The sequence below is a fragment of the Pararge aegeria genome, chromosome 3 (assembly GCF_905163445.1).
Source record: "Pararge aegeria chromosome 3, ilParAegt1.1, whole genome shotgun sequence".
In the NCBI taxonomy this organism is placed as follows: Eukaryota; Metazoa; Arthropoda; class Insecta; order Lepidoptera; family Nymphalidae; genus Pararge; species Pararge aegeria.
In genome coordinates, this window is record NC_053182.1 from 16,408,881 (window position 1) to 16,424,185 (window position 15,305).

At 36.6% G+C, this 15,305-nt stretch overlaps 1 protein-coding gene across 2 annotated transcripts in view; it reads left to right on the forward strand.

Moving 5' to 3' along the window:
- The window catches only part of LOC120637414 (protein Wnt-6), a 185,631-nt gene extending 170,404 nt beyond the window's left edge, over positions 1 to 15,227 (forward strand). For both annotated transcript variants that reach the window (XM_039909249.1, XM_039909248.1), the window contains 4 exons: positions 12,264 to 12,370; positions 13,180 to 13,383; positions 13,951 to 14,091; positions 14,852 to 15,227. In XM_039909249.1, coding sequence (XP_039765183.1) covers positions 12,264 to 12,370; positions 13,180 to 13,383; positions 13,951 to 14,091; positions 14,852 to 15,172 — 773 coding nt within the window. In that variant the 3' untranslated portion in view covers positions 15,173 to 15,227. The remainder of the gene's footprint in view (positions 1 to 12,263; positions 12,371 to 13,179; positions 13,384 to 13,950; positions 14,092 to 14,851) is intronic.
- Positions 15,228 to 15,305: the final 78 nt, after the last annotated feature.

Here is a 15,305-nt window from a genome sequence, read left to right on the forward strand (position 1 = left end):
CACATCGCCATCTCGCCCCAAAGTAATCATAGCTTGTGTTGTGGGTACTAAGATAACTGATTAATAGTTTATCAATAATATACATATATACTTGAACAATATATGAAAACGAATATAATTATTGTTGATAGCGGTAGCAGTGGCTAGAGAGTCGACTTCACTTTGGGGGGCCGAGTTCGAAACCGAGCACACTTTCCAACTATTTTAAGTTATTTGCATTTTACGTAATTAATTACTTGCTTCGACGGTGTGGGTAAATATCCTGAGAAATGAATGCCTGAGAGTTCTACCTAATGTTCTCAAGGGTATGTGGAGTCCACCAATCTAAAAAAATTAATGTTCATCACACACAAATTTTTTTTGTCGTATTTAACTCCTCATTTTTTTCGACCTCCCTGGCATAATGGTCAACAATCTGGTCTTATAAGTGGGACACAAATTTGAAGAATTCGGATATCTCGTAATCAGGAGATTTCCCCCCCTGTCAATAAAAGAAAGGGTTATGAGTCTAATAGAACTACCATACCCCTGACAGGTAAGCCCGTTACCATCTTAGAGTGCATCATCACTTACCGACAGGTGAAGTTGCAGTCAAGGGTGACTAGTAGTGGAATTAAAAAAAACTAGCATTGGGACTTTCATAGGCTTTGAACATCATTTTATACATCAAGATTTGCATATTACAATACAATAATGATGAGAAAGTGAATCGAGGTTTCGATTAGAGATCCTGAAACATATTTACATCGTAGTCCAATTGATAAGTTTTTCGGTTTTGGGTACTTTTGCTTATACATTGAATTTTTCATAACCCCAAATGTGTTTTTTCCAGGCAGTGCAGAGCTTACACTTTGAAAGATTCAAATTTCGAACTGCAGTGATACGCGTAAATTGAAAAATGGCTTTATTGATTCACTATCGTTGACCCCCATTTACATCTCATCGACAACCAATTTTATTTATTGCTGACATGAACCCCTAGTCAGCAATAAATGAAATCGGGGGTTGCCCTTTCTGTCAAATACCTATCTAATTGGAACACACTAATATAATAATTACACAATAAGAAAAGAATAGCAAGTACTAAGTTAATTCTAACATGTGTAGATTTGTGATTGGATTGGTTTATTAACTTCGGTCGATGTACTTACTAACTGGGTGTCAATAAACTTGTAAACATGTAGTGCATTTACTTAGCTGCAAAATATTGGTAATTCTTTCAAGGGATATATATTCTCATTCGAACCCCTTACCGGCCCACTACAGGGCACGGTCTCCTCTAAGAGTGAGAAGGGTTTAGGGTCCGCCACGCTGGCCAAGTCGGTTTAGTATATTTCACTCTCTCTTGAGAACATTCTGGAGCACTATCAGGCTCAGGCTGTATAAATTAAAAAAACGCACAACAATCAGCTAATTATACTGAATGAAATCTTTGAGATGTCGTTCTAAGTTTATATAAAAACGTAAGCTTATAGAAAAGTCCTATTTACAAAATTAAGGAAAAAAACAATAAAATAAAACTAAACTAGGCCCAAATGAAATTTGAGTTTGTCTGAACCGCGGGACTTCTTAACTGCCTGTTTCACAGGCAGCCTGCTCTAACAAAGAATTTTTAAATTTGAATTTAAGAAAGGATAGTAAAAATCGCCGCAAGCTCTAACATGTCACAGAGTGAAGAAAAAACAAAAGCAAGTGTACACCTGCACAGCGTCTTACAGATTAAATATAAGTATTAAGTATATATACTAAATATACTATGAAAATACACACATCGTCCCAAAGTAAGCGTATATTGTCTTATGGGTACTAGGAACACTGATGAACATTTTTATGAATCATCATCATTATCATATAAACAACCCATTACCGGCCCACTACAGGGCACGGGTCTCCTCCCACAATAAATAATAAAAATAAATATACTACGACAATACACACATCGCCATCTAGCCCCAAATTAAGTGTAGCTTGTGTTATGGGTACTAAAATGACTGTTAAAACGAATATTTTTATAAATAAATACTTAGAATATACATATAAACACCCAGACACTGAAAAACATTCATGCTCACCACACAAACATTTTCCAGTTGTGGGAATCGAATCCACGGCCTTGGGCTCAGCAAGCAGGGTGGCTGCAAACTGCGCCAATCGGCTGTCACAATGAGAAGGGTTTAAGGCCGTAGTCCACCACGCTGGCCCATTGTGGATTGGTGGACTCCACACACCTTTGAGAACATTATCGAGATCTCTCAGGCATGCAGGTTTTCTCAAGTTATTTTCCTTCACCGTTAACGCAAGTGATATTTCAATTACAAAAAAAACGTACATAACATAGAGGTGCGTGCTAGGATTCGAACTCGGCCCCCCGATAGCGATGTCGAGTTCCGCTTCTTTGAAAAATAAACTTAAATACCTACTTATAATATACAGATTAACGCTCAGACACTGACAAACGTTCATGTTCATCACACAAACGGTTTCCACTTGAGAGTCGAACCCACAGCCTTGGATTCAGAAAGCAGGATCGCTGCCCACTGGGCCAGTCGGCCGTCAAAATAACAGTAAACTGCAAAGGGCAGGCCAGTGTCGCGTATCAAATCTAAAATTCCTGCGGGCAGTGCGTGAACGGTTAATTTAAAGTCGGCACAGACGACCGATCGGTATCGGAGCGGGCTCGGTTTATCAGTTCCTAGCGTACGTCCGGTTGGAAATGTCATGTGGTACATTGTTTAAAGGCTTGCAATCGCAAATAATAATAAGCAACACAAATTAAGTTTAACATCTTCGCTAGGAAAATGTATGGCTACTTTGATTGTGAAAACTTCTTTAGGCGCCTTAAGCACTTTTTTGAGTGAACAAAATTCACGTCAGCGTCATCGTCACCGAACGCTTTCGGTCTGCTATATGTATACCTGACACAATTTAGATCCACGGTATATATAAAAACCGCTTGCAATTACATGCAACTATAACATATATAATAAGCGAATTGGAATAGTGCAAGATACAGATAGGTCCTACTTCCTAAACTCAAGTAGATTCTCGTGTGAAGCCGAATCTCAAATGGTAGTTCATGTTTCATCATTAACTCCATGTCCATCTCATCACATCGCAATTTGAAAAATTAAAAGGACTTTACGAGAAAATCAATGATGAAATCAAAAGCGGCACGCGACCGTGGTATTTTGAACTCCCTACAAAATACCTATGTCTAGCAGAGTACGTCCATTGGTTGACATGATGATGATGATAAATCCCCGTCCGCGACATCCTCGGACATGACATACCTACCAGTAGGCTTAAAGTCAAGCAGACAGGCCCTTTTTGTCACCAAAATTTTCTGCCGCCATCTCTTGTGGTTTGTACCGCATAAATTGTACAAATAAAATTAAAATTGCAAAATTCCCGGCGATTTCACATATGGTCTCTAGATGATCTCGCGCGTTATCAATTTGACATCCGAGGCATTTGCACGTTTATATCGATATAATTTATGTCCCCAACACTATTGATTAATGTTGTAATTGGCTACAAAATACAATAGCCTGGGAGCCGGTGGGGAAATTTTAAAATATACATTATATAAAAGGTTTTACAATTAACATTAAGCTTAATAAAATAAGCGGTGTAATTTATAATTTCCTCAATCTTAATAAATCCCATCAATTATCTAAGAAACCCTAGCAGTTGTTCATCGTAAACTAAGGTCAACATCTCCTGACGATGCTCCAGTATCGGAGCGAAAAGTAGCATAGAGTTCATATCTGATATAATTAAAATTAAATGTTCTCATAGCGAATGTTCAATGTATCATGTTTCAAGATAGCTTTTTGTATAAATACAACATTGCACTTCAGATCGATATTAGGACTCACACGGCGCTGAGATGCCTCTTCGTGCAGAAATTTAAGTACCAATCTAGAGAGATTGTTACTAAAATTTCTCAATATTACAATTCACAAATTACAATATTACAAATTAAAGATAAAGGTAAAAATTAGAGCGAATTCTCTAATTCGCTCTAATTTTTATCTTTATCTTTTATATCCTCAAACTAGTGGAGAGGTTTGCGGATCGCATGCGACATTGAAACATAGTGGTAGTTATAGAACAACAATAATTTTGTACAATAAAATTTAACAAACGACCATTTTGACGGCCGATTAGCGCAGTGGGCAGCGATCCTGCTTTGCCCAAGGCCAAGGCCGTGGGTTCGACTTGAAAATGTGTGTGTGATGAATATGAATGTTTTTCAGTGTCTGATTGTTTATCTATATATTATAAGTATTTATGTATATTATTTATTAAAAATATTCATCAGTCATTTTAGTATCCATAAAAAAAAGCTACGCACACTTTGGTGATAGATGGCGATATATAATCATTTTCAGTTTTTATTTTAACACACATACCTTCTTCCATCTTTTATGAAGTACGTACTGAAATTTACCCACCAGCTCTAGGGTAACGATCGTTAAAACATTGGAAACAGTTTATTAGGGGTAATTATTAGTGATTCATACATGTTTAAATTTCGCCTTGGTACAGTTTAATTAAATGTTGTATACCATGAGACTTTGTATCTAATATACCTACCTTTTTTTTTTTTAATAATTTCAAATTTCAAAATTCATCTAACATCAAATAATTCAAAATTCATCTCACATCACTGGCACAACGGTGAGCGCTATGAATTCAAGCAGGAGGGGTTTTTCGGCAATGTTTCCCCTACTCACGTTTTATTCCGAAATCGAAGCATCTCAGGAGATTGACTTTACAATGTATATTATATATACTTTATAATAGTTGTTCATTGTAAGGTCAACATCTCCTAAGGATGCTCCGGTTTCGGATATATCATGGAATTCCGCAAAGTAACGCCTGCTTCTATCCAATATTTAAATCAAGTAGGCCTAATATGAACACTTTTGAAACGTCAAGTTATGTCTCATTCTGTTTCGGTCGGTCGGCTGTAGTCGAATACGCTCGCCGAGTGCCTGTAGACTTCACACGCTTTTCAGAACATTCTGGAGGACTCTCAGGCTCACTGTTTAAAGTGGCCTATGTCCAGCAGTGGATTAATATTGGCTCACTATGATGATGAACAACTTAGCATGCGATCGTAGCAATTTATATTATTGTCTATTGACAGGTCTAATAGTACTTTCGCCTAAATTGCGTACCTATTTTGGTGACCAAGCATTGGGCTGATAGTAAATGTAAAACAAACGCCTATAAACGGTGCACAGAAATAAGAACATACAGAAACCGTGTGCGCGACTGATATTGAAGCATCATAAACCACTCCTTTAACTAGTAATGTTTCTCGAACAAACGGTTAGTGACTTCAGCAGTTGAAAGTAATTATTTTACCTCTAAACGTTTACCATATAACGAGAAAATGAGATAAGTTTTTGAAGTAGCAACATTCCACGGGTGGAAAGTTAGACGTGTGCAGGACATTTTCACTATTTTTGGACACACTGCACTGCATACAAAATGGCTGAATGAGGATTCTGTAACAGGGTGACATTTAACAGGGCATGCAATGAACACGTTCTGAATCGTGCCGACCTACGAGTCCAACGTTCGACTGGCGCAGTGGGCAGCGACCCTGCTTTCTGAGGTCGATTCCCACAACTGGAAAATGCTTGTGTGATGAGCATGATGAGTGTGTTTTTCAGTGTCTGGGTGTTTATCTGTATATTATAAGAATTTATGTATATTATTCATTAAAGAAAGAAAGAAAAAGAAAGAAAAATCGTATTTATTAAAAAAAAAACTTCCCCAGACAATCACAAAAAGCTTTACGAAAACTAATATGTTAATAATGGAACAGTGACAGCCAAGCGTAATTTTATCACTGCCTTTTTTAAGAAGTAGAAGAAGAAGAAACACTTTATTGTATAACATACAGGAAAAGAAACAGAAAGGAGTATACAGTATATGTAGACATGCAAAGGCGGCCTTATCATCGGCAAGCAATCTCTTACAGGCAAGCTTTGTAGATAGGACTTACAGCAATAGAACGGGATAGTGCCAAGAGTGTTGATAGATATACATAAATACCAAAATGTAAAGGTACCAACATAACATTTTAAGCTCATTTATCCCCTGATAACTAATTTTACGTAAGTTTGTTTGTTACGCTTTCACGCAAAAACTACTAAAGCGATCCTCATGATCTTGTACACATATTCTTGGAAGTGTTAGAAGTAATATAGTATACTTTTTATCCCGACATTAAGCTCGGTTCCTCTGGGAGAGGGGATGAGTGTTTGACGATTTTATACCATAACTCCAACAAATTATAAACGATTTGAATAATTATTTTTGTACTATAGAGGTTATAATATGTGTTTAATTTTGCCCAAACTGTGGTTGGAGATAGAGGACAGAACTCCTCAGCGGACAGCAGCAAACCCCTAAATTAAGGCTTAGCGATACTGAATACTTAAAGTTTCTTAGATCTACCACTAAATTTAATGCCACATAAAAAACCAAAATCAAACGCAGACAAAGTCGCGGGCAACAGCTTGTATTTAATAAACTAGTTGCATGATATTGTTTGAGCGGCGACAATGGATCAATTTTATTTTAAACCGCATCATTCATCGATCGTGCGATAGTTACAGATCGTTGATCTGTTGAACATTAAAAAAAAACAAAGTTGGCGATTGATGTTGGCAAAGAGTTCAAAGGCAAATGTCGTGATCCAGATGAACTAAATACACTCATGCGCATATTAGAACTAGCTGTTTTTAAAGTAAAACTTCTTTAGGCGCAACTAGGGAGTAACTCACTACACAGAGGTCTGACGTAAGCGTTACTTCCGTCAGACGGCTGTGTAGTTTCCGTAACTAATATCATAATCAGTTTATTATTATTTATTATTATTTATTTATTATTTATTTCAAATATTTTCAAACGGATCAATTGTGAAAAGCAAAGTGAATAAATTTCTAGTTTAAAAAATATTTTAAATTGCACCTAGAGAGTATAAATATATATCATCATAACACTAACATTTTTCAGTTGTGGAATCCAAACCTTAGACTCAGATCTGCCCACTGCCCACTGTGTAAAATTGTAGGTACCCTCTATCTAACTTGCTCTATGTATTTAGGATTTTCTGTTACTTTGTTGAACAGTTACGAGTATATATCAAACGGCTCCGGAGGAAAGTAGAAAAACCTGAACAAACGCGGGTGAAGTCGTGGGCTAGACCTAGTAAAACCATATACCAACCTAATTTGATAGGAATCAATAGTTTACGTTGGACAAATGTATAATACATTATACTTAGTCGACTCTCATGAAATGGATCATTTTTTATTCAATTATACAGTTCTTATCAGTGGCTTACATCTGTTATTGATTAGCAAAAGCGGACAAAATATTCCAGCAAGATTCCATCCATACTTCATTTTGAAGTGACGTTTAGTATTGACAGCAGGCTATTGTCGGGAATAAAAATATAAAATATTTATAGTTCCATCAAGATTTTATCCAATCCTCATAGCTTTCATACCCATAATTTCATAAATATATAATATATATTAATGTAAGTATTTAATTTCATTACTATATTACATTTATTATAGATATAACTCTTGAGTCGAATCTTGAAAAGTAAGAACACAATCGCGACATTTCTACTTTATTTCTTTGTTCAAGTATACCCTTGTATCTTATTTATGCCCTTTCGACGTGCGTTTCCTGCAATAACCGGTCCCAAGGTTACCACCTACCACCATCGTAGTAGGCACTTGATTCAACGAAACTAGTTATCAATTATCCAATCCAAGAAAAGAACAAACAGCATTTTCATGAGCCAGTCGCCAGCGCGTGCTTCTGATTGACTGGTCGTGAATGGCGGAACGACTCCCAAGTATTTTGACACAGCAAAAAACGCTCGCGACGCGTTATGGAAGCTATACAATCTACAAGTGTGAATCAATTTGATCCATTGGTTTTATTGATTGATTGACAATTTCGCTGAATTATTCAAGTGGACACGAATACCGACATTCCGAGCGCTTGTGGCGTACGCAAAAAGCGTCGTCACGAAGGGCCAAATACAAAGCTTGATGGACGTCGTGGGAGTGGCTCGTTACGGGACATATTTCGAGATTGGAGACGCTAGAAAAACGGGAACGTTTGGTGATGAGAATGTCATGTCCCTCGTTCCCAACGACATATTTGCGAGTCGGGGCCGCGTTTTGCGATAATTACAGCGCATAACGCGGGTGGAGCGCGAGGAATGCTCCGCTCTGAGCTCACCGCCTCGGATTTATAATGACGGCCGAGTGTCGCAGCCGCGCTGTCCTATCGACGGCGCAGCGTGCGGAACAGAAAAAGTGCGGCTGCAGCATCCGCGCGGGGCGGACCTGTTCCCATGCCCCGTCCTCCTCCCCCTTGCGTCGCTTTTTCCCCTATCGGCTAAACGACTAGCGAAAATATCTCGAAATTGACATTCCTCTCATATTCCCATCCGAGACATATCCTCAGCGATGTCCGGCGAAATTTAATCTGTCTGATAAAAATACTCATGAAATTCGCCGTCGACAACGGTGACGTGGTGTAATTACCGGCTGAATTTTGAGTCGGATGGGTGTGCACTCTCGCTTTTTTGTCGCACGTCAATTATATAAATTGTTTGTGTAATAAATTTCGCTGTATCTCTTTGGACGGGTGGCGGAGCGGCGGTATGCGGGGACGATACAGCTTCGGCTTCGCTCTTCGCTATACGAGTCCAATTAGCATGGGATCGATAGGCGCGTCCGATGCCGATCTGCTGTCAGCTGCACCGCATTGCGTAAGCTGCTGTTATCTAATCTGGTCTTAATGAATGCCCCGCTACTATCACGAAAATGATTTAACCCATATGCGGGCTCGGAAAGTATGTGACGGTTTTATTGGGATTGATTATTACACCTCGGAGCTTTAACTTGAAAGATACCTCTGAGATGATTATGAATATCAATCTGACGTTACTTATGATAAAATATTTTGGACTTCATTAATACAATTTTGACATGTGACTCACAAGGTTGTAAAATAGGAAAATAAAAATGCCCACTACTGGACACGGGTCTCCTCTCAGAATGCGAAGAGTTTAGGCCGTAATACACCTCGTTTGGCAAGTGCGAATTGGTAGACTTCACTATAGAGAACTCTCCGACGTGCTGGTATCCTCACAATGCTTTGCTTCATCGTTCAAGCAAGTGATATTTAATTGCATAAATTAAACTTATTTGATTTATTTTGCCTCACTGATTGTACTCTTATGCCCGTTTTCATTAAACCTAGGATTCACCTTAATCGGATGCCTAGTCATTTAGGTGATTCCTAGAGAAAAATAGTTTTCTCTAGGAATCATCTAACTCTTATGTGATGTCTAAAAAAGTTAGGTGCCGTCTAAAGTTAGGAGCTGCCTTTGCTTAAAATCGATTGTAAATGTATGCCTTAGAATCTTCTTTGATTAGGCGTTACTTACTTAGGAATTGCCTTATCCGTCGTTAGTGAAAACGGGCATTACACTACCAGCTCTTTAAGTTCAAGTTAGATTTTAGGGAACACTTAAAAATATTGACAGACATCACATTTTTCTTAATATTCATCTAATTTAGATGCGCTTCAATAAAACTTAAATGACCGAACCTCCGATCATCAAGCATTTATTATTGTGTAGTTTAATAAAATCCACAATTAATTTAGTCACGCATGTAAGAAAAATCTATAAAACCAATCTAAACTTAACCATTGCAAGTCGATAATATGAAGTCATCGACCCAAACAGATCCCATTTAGGCTGAACGCAAACATCAGGACCCTTACCCAAATTTCATATTATATAACTAGATGTTGCCCGTGTTTATTACGGTTTTTCACAAATCCCCTGGGAACTGTTAAATTCCATTGATAAAAAGTAGCCTATGTTACTTTCCGTCCTTCCAAATAACTCTATGCCAAAAATGAATTGATAGGTGGCTCGGCTCGGTTTTCTGAGTTTGGTGTACAGTAAAAGTGTATTCATTCATTAATTCACATTCGCATTATCAATATTAGTAAGGATAAATCGGATGACTTTTGACTTTTATTTTATTTTTGAGTTATTAAGGCTTCAAATTTAGTCAGGAGTCGTATTAAGCTCTACTTTTTTTATCATTTTATCTGAGACCAAAACATAATTTATTCTATCATTGTTCATACAGTGATCCCGGATAACCTGATTTAAAATCTCAGTTTGCGCACACCCTTAGACGGTTTCCGAGCCCCATTCAGTAGATGGGCACAACAATTTTCACATTATTCATGCCATCTGAATATTCCAACATCAGTTTCACCCACCATTAATTGTTATAGCCAGGCTTTAAGTTTAGACACTGTCGTTATCAACTGCAAGCAATTTAAATTCCAAACAAAAACGTGAAACTGAAAATATCATAAATCGTTTGTGGAAATGTTTTGTTACATAATTAAATTGGGACTAAGTTGTAGAAACTATATCTCATTTCTAATAATAAAAAAGGTGTCTTTTTTTTTTTAATCAGCTGCGCATTGCTTTTTTATTTACAAATATTTATAAATAAATATACTGCTATAATACACATTTCGCCATCTAGCCCCAAATTAAGCGCAGCTTGTGTTATGGATACTAAGGAGACTGATGAATATTTTGATGAATAATATTCATATATGCTTGTAATATATAGATAAACACCCGGACACTGAATAACATTCATGTTCATAACACAAATATTTTCCACTTGTGGGAATCTAACCTTGGCCTTGGACTCAGAAAGCAGGTTCGCTGCCCATTGTGCCAATCGGCCGTCAAATATGCATAATGTAACCAAAGTATGCAGTGGGTATCTATGCTGAGAGAGAGAGAGAGTGTTTAGTGTTTTTTTGCGTAACAATTTTTTTTAGTCTAAACCTCCTATAACTTTATCTGGCTCAAATACAGTTATTGTCGTTCTTCATTCAATTAACAATTGACTGCAGCTACATTTATATAAACAAGACAAACGCTTTTAGACAAATGGTATTGTGCATCAAAAATGAATTTCGTTGATCATTATTATCAAGTTTCAGTTTTTATCGCCTCTCTCTGGAGACAGAAACCTGACATTTCGTAAAACTTACTAAATAAAATTAAATTCTTTAATATTAGATAAAGGAATAAAAAAAGATATGTTTATACATTTATGCATACATAATAAAAATACCTTTTTAGCAACAAAAATGTCGCTTTATATTGAGTCAACGTATTGTACACCCCGTAATAGCTCGGCATTCTACGCGACCGTATTCCCCGCTGAGATGTTTTATGGATGCAGCCTTCGATTCGTAAAGCCCATAGTTGTTTATTACAGCGGCCGTGTGAATATTGATTTTTGGGTCAACAGCTTCACTCCGTATTGTGTCGGTGCTTTATGCTTCAGGCTTTCATTTCTTTGAGTCCTAGCCCGCTATGACGAATCGGCGACTGGATACGTAAAATCTGAGGTTACGTAATTTTTGTTAGGTTTAACTTTAACTACGCTATAAAGTTGAGCAGTCTGTCCCGTTACGTTTTGTTGCATATAACTGTAATAATTTAACTTAAATTTGTGTCTGAAATACATTCTGGAAATGTAGGTAAAAAAAGGATATGTAGGTATCTATAGTTACATATTGCGTGTAGTGATCGCTTTTTGGGTAATACTTTGGCTTCCATTTCGGAAAGATTGAGTTCAATTCGCACCTCTTAATTTTTTGGAGTAATGCGCTTTTTACGTTTACTAAATATTATCACTTGTTTTAAAAAAGTAAGGAAACCTGCATGCCATAATAGTTTCAAAGACGCAGCAATTCATTGGCAAAAAATAATAGACATAATAATATTAAGAAAATTATGTAAATATTTTGTGTTATACGAAACATCCCATATCGAGTGTAAATAGGGTCAATACGAATTCCCCTTAGCTTGTTCCCACTGGTTGGTAAACACGGTCCACGATGGGTGCATGGATTCCTTTTATCCAATCCTACAGGGACTGTCGATGTTCAAAGATAAAAAGGCACTGTGTATATGATACTCACTGTAAGACAGAGTGCGGAATATTCATGTAAGAGTGTTTAAATTTTGGTAAAGATCTTACTTTTTAGGACACGTAGCCATCATAACACAACAACAACTTTTTGGAGGGATAAGACATAAGGAGTTAAGACAATTCGCAAATATGTATGAAAAATACATCTTTTTGTTTTAGACACAAGGGAAACAGGGTTTGTGAACGCCATCACCGCAGCCGGGGTCACATACGCCATAACAAGGGCGTGTACAGCGGGCTCGCTCCTGGAGTGCTCATGTGAAAAGGTACTTACGGTAGAAACTATTTTTGCCATTCAAAATCCCAGTAAGCTCGAAAATACTTAATCTAACAGACGCTCGAAATTAATAATAAATCTAAATCGAAATCTTCAGAAGGCAGATTAAATTTAGTAGTACTATTCTGTTCCTACAATTCCCTGTAGATAAGGAGTGAGGATAGCACATCTGATTATTTTTAATCAGATTGAATTATAAACTTCAGGCGTGAACAGCTGATATATTTGTTGTGGCTCGAAACTGGCACTTCATGTGGCCGACCATTTCATTAAATGAAAATGCCCATATAATATGGTATGGCCTGAAATTAATAATAAAACTAAATCGAAATCTTCAGAAGGCAGATTAAATTTAGAAGTGCTATTCCGTTCCTACTATTCCCTGTAGACAAGGAATGAGGATAGCACATCTGAATATTTCTAATTCGATTGAATTATAAACTTCAGGCGTGAACAGCTAAAGAATATATTTGTCGTGGCTCGAAATAATCACGTCATTATGTGGCCGACAATTTCATTAAATGAAAATACCCATATAATATGGTATGACCAGATCAATGAATCTAAAAGATTATTCATATATAAACCCACAAATAATTTAATGTTATTTCAAAAAATATACTTTGACGGCACGTAAAATAAATTACAACACAAAAGCATTCCACTGGAGTAATAGTTATTTTTTATTAATCTCGCTACCACCCAAAAAGCGCAAATCGGCTTTATCATCAACAAAAATACATTTTTACTTTAGTTTTAGTGGTTATTCAATATAACTATTTATAAATTATCCCCTAGGGTGTACCAAAGCCGCGTCGCGGCAGAACGCAAGTGCCCCAACCGCCATCTCCTACGCAGACAGACCAATGGCAATGGGGTGGCTGCAGTGACAACGTCCGTTTTGGTCTACAGAAGTCGAGGGAGTTCATGGACAGTAGATACAGGAAGAGGAGCGATATCAAAACACTGATAAAACTGCATAATCACAACGCTGGGAGGTTGGTCAGTAAAAATTTTGAACTTCATAAAATATTATTTTACGGCGTTTCCATATTTACCAAAGATATCAATATTATAAGCATCGACATCATTATCACCTGGATCAATTGAAGTCCACTGGATATAAATATTGTCCAGCGGCTCCGAGCGTATGATGTCATCGGTCCGTCTCGTTGGGAAGTTAACACTTTAACCATTACCCATTCTTACATCTTTCGTTCCGTTTTCAGAGCTATATGCCCCGCTCATAGCCACTTCTGCTTCGCGACTTGCACAAGAATCAGGGGAATTTGAAATAATAATATATTACTCACCCAGAAATTGATAAAATAAAACAACAGCATTAATAGTCATGCCATATTTGAAACTAAGTTTGGAGAATGAAAAAGCTGTATTGTGTAACGAAAAGCTCGTCAACGTTCATAACAAAATTAACTTAAAAATTAACGGCGGTTTTGACAAAGTTCTATTGCAATTACCTGATAAGAGCCGATGTGATTTTAAAGTTGTTTAATTTATATTTAGTATACACGAAGATTTGCCAGTATTTTGAAAGTTATCTATTTTCAGGCAATCAAAAATAATATGAAAGTGGAATGTAAATGTCACGGCCTATCAGGATCATGTACACTCCGGACCTGCTGGTGGAGAATGCCCACTTTTAGAGAAGTAGGAGATCGTTTGAGGGACAAATTTGAAGGTGCAGCTAAGGTATGAATGAACAACGTGTAACCGATTTACGATATACTTTTGAAGGGTGCATCAGTATATTTCATAAGAAATTACCCTGTAAAATGATATGATTGATTTCATATTTTATAAGCATATTTATTTTTCCACACAAACGAATTCAAAATTAAGAAAACCCTTTTGAGAAGATACAGATAAAATACCGACACTGACCTATGTATAGTACCTATGCTACGCGACGCGTATCTTATAAAGTAACAGGAGCTTCTTGATTTTAATTCTTCATGTGAAGGTAGGGCAGTAAATCTATGGCAGTTGTTTACGCAAAAACTATTAGGTTTTCGGTCTCACAGATAAATCTCAGAGACGGTATGTTATGTACCTCTCAAGCGACGTAATATTAGTAGCTACGAAGTAATATTTCTGTATTCATTTAAAAATTGTATAATGAATAAATCACTCTTCATACTGGTCAATTTTAAGATGTAATAATATCTATAGCAATCTATAGCATTTTTTTTTATGATATTTTAAAAAAGCTCTTTGAAAGTTGTCTTACATTTAAATTATTTTTCCGAACACTAATTTATATAATTTATATATACATTTTCATTGTTCTTTCTACGTTTTTGTAGGTACTTACCCTGGATTTCAATATAATTAGTCTTAATTTTTATTTGTAGAAGCACAATTTTTTTTCTGAAAACGATGGAAGTGCTAGTACTACTAGTGACACGAACACCATATAACATTCTTTAGTATTTCCTTTTTTATTTCTCAGGTAATCTCAAGCAACGATGGGGACAGTTTTATGCCTGAGAGTCCTAGCATTAAACGACCAGGGAAAAAAGATATTATTTACTCGGAAGAATCACCCGACTTCTGCAATTCTAACATGAAGACAGGGTCTCTTGGCACTGAAGGACGCCAGTGTAATATTAGTTCCGCGGGAACTGACAGTTGCGATCAACTTTGCTGTAGAAGAGGTTACGTTCAAACTTCTATTAAGGAAGCCGAAAATTGCAACTGCCAGTTTAAGTGGTGTTGTGAAGTAATATGTAAAACATGCTATGTAAAGCGAGACATACAAACGTGCCTTTAATGTGATAGACAATAATAATGTGGTTACAATTTAATTAAACTATTTTTGTAAACAGTCGTATATTTTTTTCTTTTACGATTCATCCTGCTACTTCTTAAATAGATTTATGTTTTAATAGATGCACTTATAAATA